The following is a 19,705-nucleotide window of genomic DNA, read 5'->3' as shown; positions in this document are numbered from 1 at the left end:
CCGTGAAGCACGGGGGTGGCAGCGTCATGTTGTGGGGGTGCTTTGCTGCAGGAGGAACTGGGTGCACTTCACAAACTAGATGGCATCATGAGGGAGGGAAATCATGTGGATATATTGAAGAAACATCTCAAGACATCAGTCAGGAAGTTAAAGATTGGTCGCAAATGGGTCTTCCAAATGGACAATGACCCCAAGCATACTCTTAAAGTTGTGGCAAAATGGCTTACGAACAACAAAGTCAAGGTATTGGAGTGGCCATCACAAAGCCCTGACCTCTATCATATTGAACATTTGTGGGCAGAACTGAAAAAGCTTGTGCGAGCAAGGAGGCCTACATACCAGCTCTGTCAGGAGGAATGGGCCAAAATTCACCCAACTTATTGTGGGAAGCTTACGGAAGGCTACCCGAAATATTTGACCCTAGTTAAACAATTTAAAAGCAATGCTGCCAAATACTAATTGAGTGTATGTAAACTTCTGACCCACTGGGAATCTGATGAAATAAATAAAAGCGGAATTAAATTATTCTCTACTATTATTCTGAAATGTCACGTTCTTAAAATAAAGTGGTGATCCTAACTGACCAATGACAGGGAATTTTTACTCAGATTAAATGTCAGGAATTGTGAGAACCTGAGTTTAATAACCTCTTGAAGCTAGAGGGCACTATTTTTATGTTTGGATAAATAACGTTCCCAAAGTAAACGGCCTATTTCTCAGGACCAGATGCTAGAATATGCATATAATTGACAGCTTAGGATAGAAAACACTCTAAAGTTTCAAAAACTGTCAAAATATTGTCTGTGAGTATAACAGAACTGATTTTGCAGGTGAAACCCTGAGGAAAATCAAACCAGGAGGTGGTTTCTATTTTGAAAACTCCCTGTTCCATAGCCTGCCCTTGCTCCATTTAAAGGGATATCAACCAGATTCCTTTTCCCATCGCTTCCTCAAAGTGTCAACAGTCTGCAGACATAGTTTCAGGCTTTTATTTTGAAAAATGATCGAGAAAGATAACGTGTCATTTTATGGCCGGGTGCCAGCAGCGTTTTGCTTGGCGCAACAGAGTTTGGGCAGCCAATGCCTTTCCCTCTTTTACTGAAAAAGACAGTTGTGGTTGATATATTATCGATTATATATTTTAAAAACAACATGAGGATTGATTATAAAAAACGTTTGACATGTTTCTGTGGACATGACGGATACTATTTGGAATTTGTCTGCGTTGTCGTGACCGCTCTTTCCTGTGGATTTCTGAACATAACGCGCCAAACAAACGGAGGTATTTTGGATATAAAAATAATCTTTATGGAACAAAAGGAACATTTGTGTAACTGGGAGTCTCGTGAGTGAAAACATCTGAAGATCAAAGGTAAACGATTCATTTGATTGCTTTTCTGATTTTCGTGACCAAGCTACTTGATGCTAGGTGTTCATGATGTTGTCAAGCGATCGATAAACTTACAAACGCTTGGATTGCTTTTGCTGTAAAACATATTTTCAAAATCTGACACGACAGGTGGATTAACAAAAAGCTAAGCTGTGTTTTGCTATATTGCACTTGTGATTTCATGAATATAAATACTTTTAGTAATATTATTTGAATGTGGCGCTATGCAATTCAGCGGTTGTTGATGACAATTATCCCGCTAAAGGGATGGGTAGCGTCAAGAAGTTAAATGTATTTGGCTAGGGTGTATGTAAACGTCCGACATTAACTGTACATAGCCTTCTAAGGCACTGCATCTCAGTGCTAGAGGCGTCACTACTGACCCTGGTTCGATCCCGTGCTGTATCACAACAGGCCGTGATTGGGCGTCCCATAGGACGGCGCACAATTGGCCCAGCGTCGTCCGGGTTATGGTTTGGCCGGGGTAGGCTGTCATTGTAAAATAAGAATTTGCTCTTAACTGACTTGCCTAGTTAAATAAAGGTTCAATAAAAAAAAAGTAAATACTCAAAGCCAGTGGCATGTCGTTAGTAAAGATGGAAAAAAGTAAGGGGCCTAGACAGCTGCCCAGGGGAATTCCTGATACCACCTGGATTTTGTTGGAGGCTTCCATTAAAGACCACCCTCTGTGTTCTGTTAGATGGGTAACTCTTTATCCACAATGTAGCAGGGGGTGTAAAGTCATAACAGGTTTTTCCAGCAACAGGCTATGATCAATAATGTCAAAACCCGCACTGAAGTCTAACAAAACAGACCCAACAATCTTTTTATCATCAATTTCTCTTAGCCAATCATCATTCATTTGTGTAAGCGCTGTACTTGTTGAATGTAACCTATTGAATCTATTTCGCCTACATGGGATCTTTGCTTTCACTGGCAGTTGTTTTCGATGGTTTTGGAAACATGTTTCTGAGAAGGCAGGGCTTGGAGGGAGGAGTAGATAATGAGTCTTTATTGGTCCACTAGTTTTGGAGTGACGATTCATCGTAACCAAATCAATGAGCTGAATAGACAGACAGAGGAAGGTGGAAAACTGAAAAAAAATGCATTTGTTTTCAAATAATATGCTCTTGCTGTAAATATATTTGCATGAAAGTTTTTTTGTTTCGGTTTTGATAGTTTACAATTCTAAAAATATATATATTTTATCTTGACAGATTGTAAATTACTTTTATATCATTATATCCTCTTAGTATGAATAGAATAGTTTTTATTTCCTTGCAGCTCTGTGTACGAGAAGAGTGTAATTATTTAGTGGACTGCAATAGACTGTAGGAATGTGCACTCCCAACAACTCAATGCCTCTGATAAGAAGTCCTGTGATATGAGAAATCCTGGGTGATGGAAAAGTACTGAAGTACATCTTTGTGGAAGGGAGGGGGTGAGAGCTAAGGGTATAAACATGCCAAACATACCCTTGTAAAACTGACCATCCTACCAATCCTCGACTTTGGCGATGTCATTTACAAAATAGCCTCCAATACCCTACTCAACAAATTGGATGCAGTCTATCACAGTGCAATCCGTTTTGTCACCAAAGCCCCATATACTACCCACCATTGCGACCTGTACGCTCTCGTTGGCTGGCCCTCGCTTCATACTCGTCGCCAAACCCACTGGCTCCATGTCATCTACAAGACCCTGCTAGGTAAAGTCCCCCCTTATCTCAGCTCGCTGGTCACCATAGCATCTCCCACCTGTAGCACACGCTCCAGCAGGTATATCTCTCTAGTCACCCCCAAAACCAATTCTTTCTTTGGCCGCCTCTCTTTCCAGTTCTCTGCTGCCAATGACTGGAACGAACTACAAAAATCTCTGAAACTGGAAACACTTATCTCCCTCACTAGCTTTAAGCACCAACTGTCAGAGCAGCTCACAGATTACTGCACCTGTACATAGCCCACCTATAATTTAGCCCAAACAACTACCTCTTTCCCAACTGTATTTAATTAATTTATTTATTTTGCTCCTTTGCACCCCATTATTTTTATTTCTACTTTGCACATTCTTCCATTGCAAAACTACCATTCCAGTGTTTTACTTGCTATATTGTATTTACCTTGCCACCATGACCTTTTTTGCCTTTACCTCCCTTCTCACCTCATTTGCTCACATCGTATATAGACTTGTTTATACTGTATTATTGACTGTATGTTTGTTTTACTCCATGTGTAACTCTGTGTCGTTGTATCTGTCGAACTGCTTTGCTTTATCTTGGCCAGGTCGCAATTGTAAATGAGAACTTGTTCTCAACTTGCCTACCTGGTTAAATAAAGGTAAAATAAATTAAATAAATAAAATAAATAAATAAAGTGGACACTGATTCAAGGTATGTATTCAGCTGTACATCTTCTCTGAGTAAATATTTGAAACGTCACTGGGAGTTTGGGCTCTTTTGCATGATATGTTTATTGTATATTGGTCTTCTTATTAATTGCCGTTTTCAGCAGGATTTCAAGCTTAAGCAACAGGTTTGGGAGGAAGGAGAATCAGTAGTGGAGGAGGCCAGCCAATAAATAAAAGGTACGCTTGTATCCTACCAATTCCTCATGTGCCCCTTAAGGGCCATCTACCCATTCTGTTTGTCAACCTGTCGTGAGCCTTGAGATTGTTGAATCAAAGTATATGTGGAGAGTGAAGTTGTAAAATGTTTAAGCGAATCGGCGATATGGCTATTTAGGAAAAATCCTGTGTGTGCTTGTCGTAACTGGTGGATAGAACCATTGTTATTAAATCTGAGGCCAGTTTATTGGTGGATAGCTCTAGGGATGGAGAAGTATCTTATGTATAGGATTCCACCAGAGATAAAAACTAGATCGTAGTAGTTCTGGGGTGGGGAGTTTGTTGAGACTACACATCAACAAGCCTCCACCAAAACAGACAGCGGGCGGTGTGATTGATTCCCATGTTTATGTGCTACCTATGAGAAGACTCCCAAAGAATCTCTATGATGTGGTCTTGGTGATTGGAGTCACCTGTGTAAGGGACACGCCCATCAAGGCACTGCATCTCAGTGCAAAATCTTTGGCCGTGATTGGGAGTCATATAGGGCGGTGCACAATTGGCCCAGCGTCGTCCTGGTTTGGCCAGGGTAGGCCGTCATTGTAAATAAGAATTTGTGCTGACTTGTTCTGACTTGCCGAGTTAAATAAAACATTAAATCAATGGATAGCTCTGGGTGAGGAAGAGTCTTAGGGCAGGTCTTCCAGGGCAGGACCTCACAGAAAAATGTGTTTGAAGTCATATAGACTACGCAGGGTAAAACGTACCAATGTTATTGGTAGGTGCTACCTACTAGAAGATCCCTTAATGATCTATATTGGCCCCAGTGGGGTAAATAAACCTATTATATAGGTCCCCATTTACAAAAATGTAGGCAGTGGTTTTGGCATGTTCATTGTGGACAGGTGGGTGAAGTAGCCAGTGCATTTAGGCTTTAACAGTGTATGGTTCAGGGGTGGGAATTGTATATAACAGATTACGAAGGAGAATATATAGAAAATATTCCTAAAATGTATGAATCCAGAAATTCAGACTGGAAAATTAACAATTAGTGAGTGGTGATCAAAGTATTATCAAAGGATGCACTATAAAAGCAGCACAATATAACCCACAATTGTGAATTAAAGTAGTTTTAGATGGAGTCACTGCTTATTGGGAAAAAACTTGGGTTCCAATTTATGAATATGAATGAGAGACATTGTGTAGATTTGGTGACTATACATTCAGTTCATCGAACTTTTACATTCAACCATCGAGAAGTCGTTTTTGTAAAAATAAGTAGAGGCAAGAATAGAGAGCTTGGTGGTAATATGGCTCTTCCTGCTTCCCAATCTGTGGGATGTTATGCTGCAGAGTCTAAAACACGCAGCAAAAAGTAGGCCCCTTTGCTATTATGTAAATAGTTAATTTTGAAACAACATTCCTCAATTCAAAATCACCCACCAAGTGTAAAGAGACTAAAACATGACTGGAAACTACGCAGAAAGCGTTAGGAGAAAGTGACCAGCTTCTCGCTGGTCTCCTACCAAAGATTAATGTATCACGGTACTTTGCTATGTGCATTGTTCCTAAGCACACCAAACATCTTTGTTGTTGTCGTATGAGTCTGTTGCGTCTTTCTTGTAGTCTGCTCTGTGCATTATTTCCATCTGTGGTCTGTTTTGTCACAAAATTCTAAACGAGCCATCTCTTTGACTCAGTATATAGGGATTAGATTAATTTCACAGCATAACCACACAAAATAAAAAAAGGCCAATCAATGGACAGTATAGGCTGGATGTGTGCAAAATGCATAGGCTACAGGTTAAAGTGCATACGGTTGTGAAAGTGGCTGTCTCATTGACCTAGGCCAATTTGGACTGGTCACGACCAGCTACAGTGACTGTCAATCATCAAATCATTGGATTGAGAGAAGAAAAAAAAAATACTTCTGTTTATTCGATTTCATATATCATATTCATATGATCAGAAACATGAAGAACGGCCCATGTATCATTCTGTGTTGTCTGGAAGCCGAATATTAAGTGGCCAAAACGTACAGAGGAACCAGAAATCGAAAATACATTTGAATAATCAAATCATTATTCCGTTTCTCGTAATTCAATATTTCCTTTAGACACTGAAAACAAAAACTCAAATTGTTTGTGTTGTTTGATTTTATCTCAAATAAACCAGGAATGACCATTTACTCGTTTTTTTACATTGTAATATTAATTTGCCAAAACATACACGGACAGTATTGCAAAGTGAAACATGTATTTCTAAATGAAACAGTTACTACAGTACATTCAGAAATAATTCAGACCCTTGACCTTTTCCACATTTTGTTACATTACAGCTTTATTGCAAAAATGTATTAAATCATTTTTTTTTTACCTCATCAATCTACACACAATACCCCATAATGACAAATCAAAAACAGTTTTAGACATTTCTGCACATTTAGTCAGAATAAAAAACAGAAATAACAAATTTACACAAGCATTCAGACCCTTTACTCAGTACTTTGTTAAAGCACCTTTGGCAGCGATTACAGCTGAGTCTTCTTGAGAATGATGCTTCAAGCTTGGCACACCTGTATTTGGGGAGTTTCTCTCATTATTTTCTGCAGATCCTCTCAAGCTCTGTCAGGTTGGATGGAGAGTGTCACTGCACTGTACTTACAGGTCTCTCCAGAGATGTTTGATCAGGTTCAAGTCCGGGCTCTAGCTGGGCCACTCAGGGGCATTCAGAGACTTGTCCCAAAGCCACTCCTGTGTTGTCTTGGCTGTGTGCTTATAATCGTTGTCCTGTTGGAAGGTGAACCTTTGTCCCAGTTTGAGGTCCTGAGCGCTCTGGATACGGAAAAAAAAATCAAAAGACCTCTGTACTTTGCTCCGTTCATCCTCACCTCGATATTGATTAGTCTCCCAGTCCCCGCCGCTGAAAAACATCCCCACAGCATGATGCTGCCACCACCATGCTTCACCGTAGGGATGGTGCCAGGTTTCCTCCAGATGTGACGCTTGGCATTCAGGTAAAAGAGTTCAATCATGGTTTCATCAGACCAGATAATCTTGTTTCTCATGGTCTGAGAGTCTTTAGGTTCCTTTTGGCAATCTCCAAACGGGCTGTCATATGCCTTTTACCTAGGAGTAGCTTCTGTCTGGCCACTCTACCATAAAGGCCTTATTCATGGAGTGCTGCAGAGATGGTTATCCTTCTGGAAGCTTCTCCCAACTCCACAGAGGAACTCTGGACCTCTGTCAGAGTGACCATCAGGTCCCCCGATTGCTCAGTTTGGCCGGGCAGTCAGCTCTAGGAAGAGACTTGGTGGCTCCAAACTTCTTTCAATTAAGAATGATGGAGGCAACTGTGTTCTTGGGGACCAGAATTATTTTTTTGTACCCTTGCCCAGATCTGTGCCTTAACAATACTGTCTCGGAGCTCTATGGACAATTCCTTCTACCTCATGGTTGGGTTTTTGCTCTGACATGCACTGTCAAATGTGGGACCTTACATAGACAGGTGTGTGCCTTTTCCAAATCATGTCCAATCAATTGAATTTACTACAGGTGGACTCCAATCAAGTTGTAGAAATATCTCAAGGATGATCAATGGAAGCAGGATGCACCGGAGCTGAAATTCGAGTCTCATAGCAAAGGGTCTGAATACTTATGTAAATAAGGCATTTCTGTTTTATACATTAGCAAAATTCTCTAAAACCCTGTTTTCGCTTTGTCATTATGGGGTATTATGTGTAGATTGATGAGGAAAATGTTTTATTGAATCTATTTTAGAATAGACTGACAAGTTTCAGCAGAAAGTTCTTTGTTTCTGGCCATTTTGAGCCTGTAATCGAACCCAAAAATGCTGATGCTCCAGATACTCAACTAGTCTAAAGAAGGCCAGTTTTATTGCTTCTTTAATCAGGACACAGTTTCCAGCTGTGCTAACATAATTGCAAAAGGGTTTTCTAATGTCAATTTCCCTTTTAAAATGATCAACTTGGATTACCTAACACAACGTGCCATTGGAACACAGGAGTGATGGTTGCTGATAATGGGCCTCTGCACACCTATGTAGATATTCCATTAAAAATCAGCCGTTTCCAGCTACAATAGTCAATTACAACATTAAACAATGTCTACACTGTATGTCTGATCAATTCGATGTTAATGGGCAAAAATGTGCTTTTCTTTCAAAAACAAGAACATTTCTAAGTGACCCCAAACTTTTGAACAGTAGTGTATATTTCCCTCTGTCTGTAAATGTACATTCTGCCACAGTCGGTGTGTGCTAAGTTAAGGGTCTTGAATTCGAGTGATAGTGCTTCACGTTGAGTCTGTCATTCTAAATTTGGGTTGAATAAGTTATCAATAGTTCTAACGATGATTCGGAAAGGCTAGGAGAGAGAGAGCACAAAGTGAGGGGAGGGTGCAGTGCTCCAATCTATGGAGTCTAGAGAGGGTTTCCTCCCAGGATAGTAGAGGTTTTGTAGTTGGGCTAACCACGACAGTAGGGGTTTTGTTTTACCATATATCATCATAATCTTGTTAAAGCGCATCAATACATATGGCTTTCTGGGTGATACAGTACAGTTAATTAAGGCTTGTAGTCTGCGTCTTGCTTTGACACCCGAGGATGAGCATGTTTTTATTCTAAGAGAAATGTAACTTTTCAATTATATTGAACTCCCAACCAGTCACGTTGTGCAGCCCCATTATTGGCTATTAGCAGGACAATAGACTATTAGACCTCTCTGTATTTTGATACTTTGTGCAAGGCAATTGATTAGCATTAAAAACTTTGTGGATGGGGTCTCATGAGTGGCGCAGCGGTCTAAGACACTGCATCGCAGTGCAAACGACGTTGCTACAGATGCTGGTTCGATACCGTGCCGACCGGGACACCCATGAGGTGACGTACAATTGGCCCAGCATCATCCGGTTTAGGGGAGGGTTTTGGTTGGCCAGGATGTCTTTGAAAAAATGATCTCCAAAATATCATTATTTTTTAAACAAACAATATAGAATCCTCTAAATGTAATTATTTGCAGAGAGCCATATAGATTGCAAAATAGTTAAGAGATTTGATGGGACATGGTTTTGAAGTTTTCCGTTCCTCCTGAACAATAGTGTAAGAATTGCTAGTTCTCGGTCTTGCACGCACACCCCCAAAAAAAGAGACACTTATTTTTTTGTTTCTACTTGATCAGAACAATCTGTAACTGGACTGTAGCATATTACTTACAATAAATTACATGAGAAGCACACATTTGTAAATCCCAAACTATAAAAATAAGGTAACGGTGGCCTTTTGGTTTCTCTCCCTCTAAAAACAGAGATAAATCATTTAAAATAACAAACTGGCTTTAATTGACAAATTAGTAAGAATGTCTCACCCCATGTTCAAGAATGGCCTTTTTCTTGCTCACTTTCGGAAACAAAATCATCTCCAAAATATCATTATTTTTAAACAAAGCGATTATAAATTTTAAATTATATAAAAACTCCTTAGATATTCTCACATATCAGATTTGCCCTAACGAAAAATGCCCCTTAGATATTAATTTAGAATCCTCCAATCCTCTAAATTTAATTATTGGCGGAGAGTCACATCATTGAAAAAATTATTTTTAGATTTACTGTAGGCGACATGAGTCTCACTAGTGTTGAGTAATGTGCTGTTAAGTGGTGTAGGTCTTTTTTTTTTAATTAAAAAAGCATATTGAAGTTAGAGGCAATAGGACTTTTGCCTACTCGCGTGTGGTCAACTATTTCAGCACCGTTTCCCGCTGCTCTGAGACAAGCATGGGGACTGGTCTTGATAAAACAATGAGATTTTTATTTTCACTGAATCGCTGTTTGGGATTTGGTTAGACTACAATTAGGGTGTGGAAATCCTATATTCTATGTTCTTAAAAAAAAGGTTTTAAATTCTCTAGTACAGCCAATATTGATGACTATCAATTGCTTTCCAAAGACAAACTAGCACTAAATTGCATTAATGGCAACAATGACTGACAATTAAATAACGTGCCATAGAATTGTGCTACAGTATGTGTGCTACAATGTGTGCTACAGTATGACAACTTTTACGGGAAGAAACACTGTAGGATGTCATTGGAGATGTTGGTGGCTAGAAAACCGGGTATGAATTGGGAGACCGGTAGGGAATATCTGAAAGATTCAGTCCTAAATCTATCAGTGAACCGCAAAGGCAATAGGAGATCAGGAGCAGGAGACCGATTCAGTGCAATAGCTATTCTCACGGCAGTCGCTGTAGGGACAGTAACTGGAGGAGCAGTAGTAGTGATGAAGTATGCTATAGTAAAAGCATGGAACTGGACTACGGTGCAAATTAGGGGGATTTTGAAGGATGCATCATGGGCAGTGTTAGTGGTAGCAGGGGTTACCTTGATAGCATTGTGGGGATATCACCTTCTGAGGGCATTGACGTTGAAACGTATATGTGGTGCTGAATTGGCTCAAGATAAAGTAAAGTTGATTAAGGTCACCACACGTGTATATTGGGTGGCCCTGGAGGAAGAAGGAGATGGGGGCCGAAGAGATGATATGGCGTGAGAACACCTTTTGTAACCTGTGACTTAACGTGGAAGACTGGTTGAAAGCATGAGGTTTTTTAGGACCTTAATGTTTGTGGAACCCAGCAGAACAGCATCCCGAAGGTATAGAGTCAGGTTAAGCGAGAGTGGGAATCATCATCTTTGCATATCTTAATGCATTATTAATACTTATGTTTTGTGTTTCCTTTTGCTTTTCAAGTCTTGCGCTATAACTCTCTTAGGAACCAGAAGGAGGATATGGGGAGTTTCAAAAGCTCCAGCTGAAATGTCATTATCAGTTGTCTGACGAGAGATGGAAATATACAAATCAACTGAATGTTAAATCAGGTTTTATAAAAATGTTTTATTTATAAGTAATTTCCAAGTTTATATAATGTTGAAGAGTATGGAGATATTATTCAAAAAAAAGGGACTGTTGGATTCTAGCTTGAAATATACTTATTCATGTTACCGTAAGAGAGATTACTGATTACGGTACATGTTTAATGAATGTATATGTTGGGGACGATGGAGAGATAACAACTAGGTGTATGGAAAGTTACTGAGTGAGTAAGGCAGAGATCTTACATTCTGTTAGAACATGTTATTGTTGAATCTCAATGATCTTAGGGAGAGAGGAAAGGGGTAACCGTCTGGTTTCAGTCACTGATAAGGGTAGGACAGCCGTGAGTTAGGGAGCAGTGAGAAATGGGGGCCGAGGTCATGTCAAATGAAGTGAGAAGGAACAGTCACCACTTCAGTTCCTGCCTAGCAACAGATGTATTGAGTTGCAAGGAGTGGACTCTGCCTAGGAGAAGGGTATAAATACATGTGCTTGTGTAAACACATCTTTGTCTTTTCAGCTGTTTGACCCAGTGGGTGAATAAACTTGGTTTGAGCTTTGACTAAACTAACAATTGTTTAAGGACAATAAAATAATTTAAAGCAAATAAATAAAATTGCAGATGGCCAAATTGTCCAGAGCTGCATATCGTATGCCCCGATTTTGCACATCAGTACCATTCTCTCACTCCTTACGCGCTGCGCGGCCTTAGGAGAAAGAGAGAGCGAGAGAGGAGCCTTGAGTTACTGTTGATTGCAAAGATGGAGGACTTCTTCATTGAAATAAAATGAAAGTTGGAGAGTATGCAAATAGTGAAAAGCCTACAAGTCCTCCGTATGAACAAGTTTTAATATTGCGGTGTATAAAGACAAGAACGTTGGCACGGCCAAATGCAGGCTACTGTGCAGCTCACTATTCAGGTAGGATGCAAGTTAGGAACTTAATTTACAATTTTCTTTCATATATACTAATCGGATCATTGTATAGTAATAAAACAAATATTTTAAATATGAAAAAAAAAAAAAAAAAAAAAAGTTCCCAAATTGCATCCTACTCCTAGCGATTTGCACAGTAGCCTTGTATCCTTGTTACTGTAGGCCACTTCAAAAAAAAATATGTTGACCTTTATTTAACTAGGCAAGTCAGTTAAGAAGAAATTCTTATTCACAATGACGACCTACACCGGACGACGCTGGGCCAATTGTGCGCCGCCCTAAGGGATTCCCAATCACTGCCAGTTGTAATACAGCCCGGATTCGAACCAGGGTGTCTAATGACACCTCTAGCACTGAGATGCAGTGCCTTGGACCACTGCACCACTCGGGAGCCCTTTATTAATCAAGTTCCAGTTCTTTAAAGAGTTCTTTAAAGATGCTAATGTGTTTGTTTCATTCTCTTAATACCTTTTTTGTTGGCGAAATGGTAGCGGCACTAGCATTTCTTGACAATTGCTGCAATATCGCCTGTTCAAAACTTTGTGCTCCAATTGACTGACAATTGAACTTGAGTTAGTTTAGTGATACCAGAGTTACTCCTATAATCTAACATTATAATGCTTATCTTTATAAAAAAATATTCATATTGAAAATGAATGAATTAGCCTATGCCTATTTCCGTTTAGCAGTAGCCTATCTGACAAGGATAAAGAAATGTCGGTGTCGTAGCATGCCGCCGGCATATCTCCATCTCTTGCTCTCTGGGCTAGGCCTAAGCTTCTCTTCCTTTATATTTTGCTTTTAAACATTAATATCATATAGTGCACGCCTAAGTCTATGCATGCAATGCCCTGATGCATTTAGTGCTCAAATCCCCGACAGCTGAACCAGGACACGGACATTTACTGTTTTAGGAAAGTAAAAACCAATAAAACAATAGTCTATAAAAGTTTAACATATGCTACACATCGAAACAAAAACTTATTTTTGTATTTTGTTAAAGGCCATTAAGGACAAGAAAATGTGGCTCATTTGGCCAATATCCCTTATTTATTGACGGTGCTGGCTGTGTGGGTGGATCCCCTAATGGGTTACGCACCCAATGCATAATAAAAATGTCCATTTTTTAGGAAGACAAGCTGACAATCTCTATTTAACTTCAAGTTACTTCTAGGATGCTTATTTTTTCGTAATATTTTTTTTTAAAGGACAACTGCTTTTTTTGTTGATAGAATAGTTGTATTGACAAGGTTTGGCTGCACTTCCTTTCGCAACACACTATCACAATAAATATAATTGTACATTTCACAGGAAGAAAAACAATATCTCACCTAGGCCGCAAACGGTGAAAAGTACCTGGAGCCAGGCTGTGAGCTATTGGTTCAGTTGAAATCTGGCGCGTTTTAGTAACTCTGAATAGCATATCGTGCCGTTTGACTTCTGTTAAGGCCATTTCCAATAAAATGTATTTGATCACGTTTGTAATTAAATGATGCAGAATGTGTTACCAGACATAATCACTGCCACCTGGTCAGGTTAGCATAAGGCTAAATGAGCCAGGTTATGTAAGGGGAACAGCTAATATGTAGCATTTTATCATGTGCAAATACGTCCAATGACTGATTGGTTGATGCGCATTTTGAGATGGGAAAAAAAAGTACCTAATGTTCGCAAGTATAGACCCAGTGGTTTTGAATCTGTTGTATTTAATTTGGTACTTAGTCACCCCAAGTTGGATCAATTTAAATCCATTCTAAGCGGAGACCTACCAGTAAGTTGGCTGTAGACTTACCTGCAGTCCCAAGGGCCAAGTCCCAGGGTGAGCTGATAGGCTGCTGGGGTCCCATGGCCCCTCCCTCCATGTCTGTGCCTTGAAATCCCACTCCTGCCAGGGTGCTGACCTGTCCCTCCAACAAGTCAATCTGAGAGCGAGAGTGAGCGAGAGATTGGACAGTAATAAAGATGAAAGAGTCTGAGGAGGTTCTATTTGGAAGTATTGGTCTTTTGACCAATCAGATCAGATCTTTTGCCAATAAAAAGGCAAAGGGCCATTATTGGGCACCCTCTTTCTTACCTTTCTGATCAGATGGTTTTCAGTGTCGGCCACAAAGACAGTATCTCCTTTGATGACAATCCCCTGTGGGGAGCAGAAGGTTGCTTCGTCGAGATTACCGTCTTTCCTACCACTCTCAGGCCCTGTGACATAACAGGATGACAGGTATGCAAGACTTCATTTGGGGTGCATGCCAATAGTCTAAAGAGGCCTTTTAAGTTAGTATTTTCTTCATTTGCATTGACATGTCAAAGACCTGGGCAGGTTGGAGTACAGACCCTTGCCTCCTAGCTAACAGACTATTCATACCATTACATTTCTATACAAACACAGCATAAACTTGCATCACATCTTTCATTAGGTAGCAGTCTCTAGTAAAACACAAGGTTAACAAAATTGAATATTACCAATAAATAGACAAATGGCATTTACACGTAAAGGACCATTGAGGACCAACATATAATATCAGATTGGGTGTCAAATGAAAGCCAAGAGTCTATATTTTGGGTAAATTAAGACATATACAGTGGGGAGAACTAGTATTTGATAACCTGCAAAATCGGCAGTGTTTCCTACTTACAAAGCATGTAGAGGTCAGTCATTTTTATCATAGGTACACTTCAACTGTGAGAGACGAAATCTAAAACAAAAATCCATCATAAATACTCATCATAAACTTTGACTAAAGATACATGTTCTACATATAATTAAAAAGATACACTGGTTCTTAATGCAACCGCTGTGTCACATTTTTTTTTTAACGTTACGGAAAAAGCCTACCATTGCAATAATCTGAGACGGCGCTCAGACGTAACAATATTTCTCCGCCATGTTGGAGTCAACAGAAATACAAAATTACAACATAAATATTCCCTTACCTTTGATGATCTTTCATCAGAATGTAGTGCAAGGAGTCCTAGTTCCACAATAAATCGTTTTGTTCCATAATGTTAAATTCTAGTGTCCAAGTAGAAGCATTTGCTATCACTTTCAGCTCACATGCCCAAAAAATTACTTCTGGTCCAGGATAACTTTGCATGAAAATTTCCAAAACTTCCAAAAGACATATTACAGGTCGAAGAAACTAGTCAAACTAAGTGCAGAATCAATCTTCAGGATGTTATAATCATATATATCCAATAACATTCCAACCGGATCATTCGTTTTCATCTGGGGCTGATTGGAACAGCCGTAGCACTCAAAGAGAAATGCGCCACAACAAAATGGCATTCTCTTGCGACACCGACTACTTTCTTTCCCATTAGGTCAAAGTTCACAGCAAATGCTCCATTACACTTTCTACTGAATGAGGACATCTACTGGAAGACGTACGAAGTGTTTCCAGATCCATAACTTGTTGGGAAGGGAGTGGGCGATGACGTCAAAGTTGCCACAACTTTCAGGATTTTCAAAACTTGTTTGGAAGATTGCCTGCCCTGTGAGTTCTGTTATACTCACAGACATAATTCAAACGGTTTTAGAAACTTCAGAGTGTTTTCTATCCAATATTAATAATAATATGCATATATTAGCAATTTAGGACAGATTTTGATGCACTGTAAGTGGTTTTAAATGATGTCGGAGTATAACAGAACTCATATGGCAGGCGAAAACCTGAGAAAAGTCCAAACAGGAAGTGGGAAATCTGAGGTTTGTAGTTTTTCAAAGCTTGGCCTACTGAATACACAGTGTCTATGGAGTCAAGTTGCACTTCCTACGGCTTCCACTAGATGTCAACCGTCTTTAGAAACTGGTTTCAGGCTTTTGCTATAAAGGAGGAGGGAATGGGAGCTGAATGAGTCAGTGGTCTGGCAGAGTGTCTCAGGCTCGTGACGCGCGCTTCCGACAGAGTTAGCTCTCGTTCCAGTGCTTTTATTCAGACAATGAAATTCTCCGGTTGGAACCTTATGATTTATGTTAAAAACATCCTAAAGATTGATTCCATACATCGTTTAGCTTGTTTGTACGACCTTTAACGGAACTTTGAGTTTTTGTCTGGACGAAGTGTTCACGCCTCATGAAGATGGATTACTGGGCTGAACACGCTAACACGCTCTCTCTAATTCTCTCTTTCTTTCTCTCTCTCGGAGGACCTGAGCCCTAGGACCATGCCCCAGGAATACCTGACATGATGACTCCTTGCTGTCCCCAGTCCACCTGACTGTGCTGCTGCTCCAGTTTCAACTGTTCTGCCTTAATATTATTCGACCATGCTGGTCATTTATGAACATTTGAACATCTTGACCATGTTCTGTTATAATCTCCACCCGGCACAGCCAGAAGAGGACTGGCCACCCCACATAGCCTGGTTCCTCTCTAGGTTTCTTCCTAGGTTTTGGCCTTTCTAGGGAGTTTTTCCTAGCCACCGTGCTTCTACACCTGCATTGCTTGCTGTTTGGGGTTTTAGGCTGGGTTTCTGTACAGCACTTTGAGATATCAGCTGATGTACGAAGGGCTATATAAATAAATTAGATTTGAACAACAAGTGGCTATTTGGACATTAATGATGGAACAAATCAGTCATTTATTGTCGAACTGGGATTCCTGAGAGTGCCTTCTGATGAAGATCAAAGGTAAGTGAATATTTATAGTGTTATTTCCAACTTCTGTTGACTCCAACATGGCGGATATTTCTTTGGCTGGATTGGCCTCTGAGCGCCCTACTCAGATTATGCTTTTTCCGTAAAGTAAAAAAAAAAATCTGAGACAGCGGTTGCATTAAGGAGACGTCTATCTTTAGTTCTGTGAATAACACTTGTATCTTTTATTGATGTTTATTATGAGTATTTCTGCAAAATCACCAGATGTTTTGGAATCAAAACATTACTGCATGTAACGCGCCAATGTAAACTGAGATTTCTGGATATAAATATGCACATTATCAAACAAAACATACATGCATTGTGTAACATGATGTCCTATGAGTGTCATCTGATGATCATCAAAGGTTAGTGATGAATCTTATCTATATTTCTGCTTTTTGTGACTCCTATCTTTGTCTGGAAAAATGGCTGTGTTTTTTTGACTTGGCTATGACCTAACATAATCATATGTTGTGCTTTTGCTGTAAAGCCTTTTTGAAATCGGACACGATGGGTAGATTAACAAGAAGCTTATCTTTAATTTGCTGTATTGGACTTGTTAATGTGTGAAAGTTACATATTTCAAAAATATTTTTGAGTTCCGCTAGCGGAACACCTGCCCTAGAAATGTTTTAAAGGACATGAATCAGAAAACTAGTCAGTATCTGGTGTGAACACAATTGCCTCATGCAGCGAAACAGAATTGATCAGGCTGTTGATTGTGGCCTGTGAAATGTTCTCCCACTCCTCTTCAATGGCTGTGCGAAGTTGCTGGACATTGGTGTGAACTCGAACACGCTGTTGTACACATTTATCCAGAGCATCCCAAACATGCTTAATGGGTGACATGTCTGGTGAGTATGCAGGCCATTGAAGAAATTGAACATTTTCAGCTTCCAGGAATTGTGTACATATCCTTATGACATGGGGCCGTGCATTATCATGCTGAAATATGAGGTTATGGCGGCGGCTGAATGTTACGACAACGGGCTTCAGGATCTCTTCACGGTATCTCTGTGCATTCAAATTGCCATCAATAAAATGCAATTGTGTTAGCTGCCCATAAAAGTACACGGAGAGCTAACATTAATGACATGCATGTCAATCTCTCCTGGCTCAAAGTGGAAGAGATTGACTTCATCATTACTTGTTTTTGTAAGAGGTGTTGACAAGCTGAATGTACCGAGCTGTCTGTTTAAAATACTAGCATATAGCTCAGACACCCATGCATACCCCACAAGACATGCTACCAGAGGTCTCTTCAGGGTCCAGAACAGACTATGGGAGACACACAGTACTACATAGAACCATGACTACATGGAACCCAATTCCACATCAGGTAACTGATGCAAGCATTAGATTTAAAAAGCAGGTAAAAATACACCTTATGGAACATCGGGGACTGTGAAGACACACGCATACATTGTTGAATGTTGGTATTGAACATTTTGTGTTGTGGTTATGTGGTGGTGTAGACATGTTATATGATGTACCGTTTTATCTTTAGCTCATTCAGTACAAACATAGTTCACTGTTTTATATTTTGTTTTATATGTAATGTGGATGCTTTGGTGTGTTTCGACCCCAGGGAGAGTAGCATCTGCTTTGGCAGCAGCTAATGGGGATCCATAATACATACAAATACCATGACTCCAATGCCAAATGGGGCACTCTGTTCACAACGTTGACATCAACAAACCACTCGCCCACATGACGCCATACACAAGGTCCACGGTTGTGAGGATGGTTGGACATACAGCTAAATTCACAAAAATGACATTGACGGCAGGTTATGGTAGAGAAATTAACAGGTGAGGTGGATGGGATTGGATGGTCAGGTGGATGGGTCAGGTGGATGGGATTACCTTGGCAAAGGCACAAAACAACCTTAAGTTTTTGTTCAACCGGTACTGGTTACCTTCAGACGAGTCCCGTCACACTTGTGGGGGTAGTACAGCAAAACACCACCGCTTTCCACAGTGAGGTCACTTTAGTTTGCAGCCCAAACGGTTCAGACGCTAAAAACAGGAGATGGCACATCGACGGTACCGACTTCAGACTAGTTCACTGCCACTTGTGGCAGTTGTGGAGCAATTTTTTATGAGAACACTGATTTTCAGGATGTCTCATGGTCTGATTAACACCGCTCTAGCTGTATCTGACACACCGGTGCGTCAATCGACTCTAGGGGGTTAACAATTCTTTAACACTGCTCCATTTCTGATTCCTGATGTCAAAGCAGGGGTTAAGGTGTTGTTGGACATAAACATCCCCTAATAGGTTTGCTACATAAATATGTCTGAGATTCTTCTGACACCCCACCCTTCAACTGGGTCAGAAAATACAGCATGTTCTATTCCCCACGGGTATATTTGGATTTCTCACCACAAGCTCTGTCAAGCCTTGAGGCGATCATAGAATTAGAATGTGTAGAATGGGGATGCCCGTTTATCTGATTTATTTTGAGGCGATGCTCATCCAGCCCTTACCTCCTATAGAGTAAAGCACCAGCCCAATGCTGGACACCACAAGTACCCGATGATGGCCCGTATCTGCTATAGCCAGTCTCTTCCTACTGGAATCCACTGCTACCTTCCCAGGAAACGAAAGAAGCGATGGGGGCAGAGAGTCCCTGTAAAGCTTGGTCCCCACAAGGTGGTCACTGAGCAGGACCTGGTCCCTGTAGTGTCGAAGGGAGGTGTTGGTGAAGAGCGCTAGGCGCTCACGGTGGCCCTCTCCCACCAGCGAGAAGAGCAGGTTGCCCTTGGGCCCAATGAGCACCAGGGTGGGCCAACAGGCCACCTCCAGCTCATGCCACAGCCGAGCGTCTCCATCGTTCACCACCGGGTGGGTGATGTTGTAGCGGAGCACAGCGCTCTGCACGTTCTGCAGCACCTTGAACAGGAGGTCAAATCCATTCCACTTAGTAAAACATTTTATGGTAAATGGTTAACTTGAATTATAATATTACTTGCTGTTTCCATACACACACACACAGACTTTGGATTTGTTTACCTATTTAGCTACTACCTCCAACAACTAACATTTCAATGTTATGCAAATAAGATATTTCTACCATTCACTTTTATTGTTTTTGTTCAGTGCCAATGTGAGCAAATAGTACTTGTGACTATGCACACACACCCAGAGTGTGGATTGCAATCTGGCCTGGTCCTGTTCCAGAGTAGTTTTGAGTCAAGGAATTTTTAAAGTACCATGACTTAAATGGTGTGTAAACTATCCCTTTAATAATGGAGAAGCTGTGTTGCAATATTAATGAAGAATGTAATTAT

The 19,705-nt window shown here is 40.4% G+C and overlaps 1 protein-coding gene across 1 annotated transcript in view; it reads right to left on the bottom strand.

The window, feature by feature from the left end:
- The window catches only part of nhlrc2 (NHL repeat containing 2), a 53,786-nt gene that overhangs the window by 20,149 nt on the left and 13,932 nt on the right, over nucleotides 1–19,705 (bottom strand). Inside the window, exons 4-6 of the mRNA XM_021575469.2 lie at nucleotides 18,902–19,307; nucleotides 13,852–13,973; nucleotides 13,570–13,699 (exon numbers count right to left, since the gene is read on the bottom strand). Of these exons, the coding sequence (XP_021431144.2) occupies nucleotides 13,570–13,699; nucleotides 13,852–13,973; nucleotides 18,902–19,307 (658 nt within the window). The remainder of the gene's footprint in view (nucleotides 1–13,569; nucleotides 13,700–13,851; nucleotides 13,974–18,901; nucleotides 19,308–19,705) is intronic.

Source organism: Oncorhynchus mykiss, chromosome 20 (genome assembly GCF_013265735.2).
Source record: "Oncorhynchus mykiss isolate Arlee chromosome 20, USDA_OmykA_1.1, whole genome shotgun sequence".
Taxonomy (NCBI): domain Eukaryota; kingdom Metazoa; phylum Chordata; class Actinopteri; order Salmoniformes; family Salmonidae; genus Oncorhynchus; species Oncorhynchus mykiss.
The sequence above is the reverse complement of the archived record's forward strand: the minus strand, read 5'-3'. Positions and strand labels throughout refer to the sequence as shown.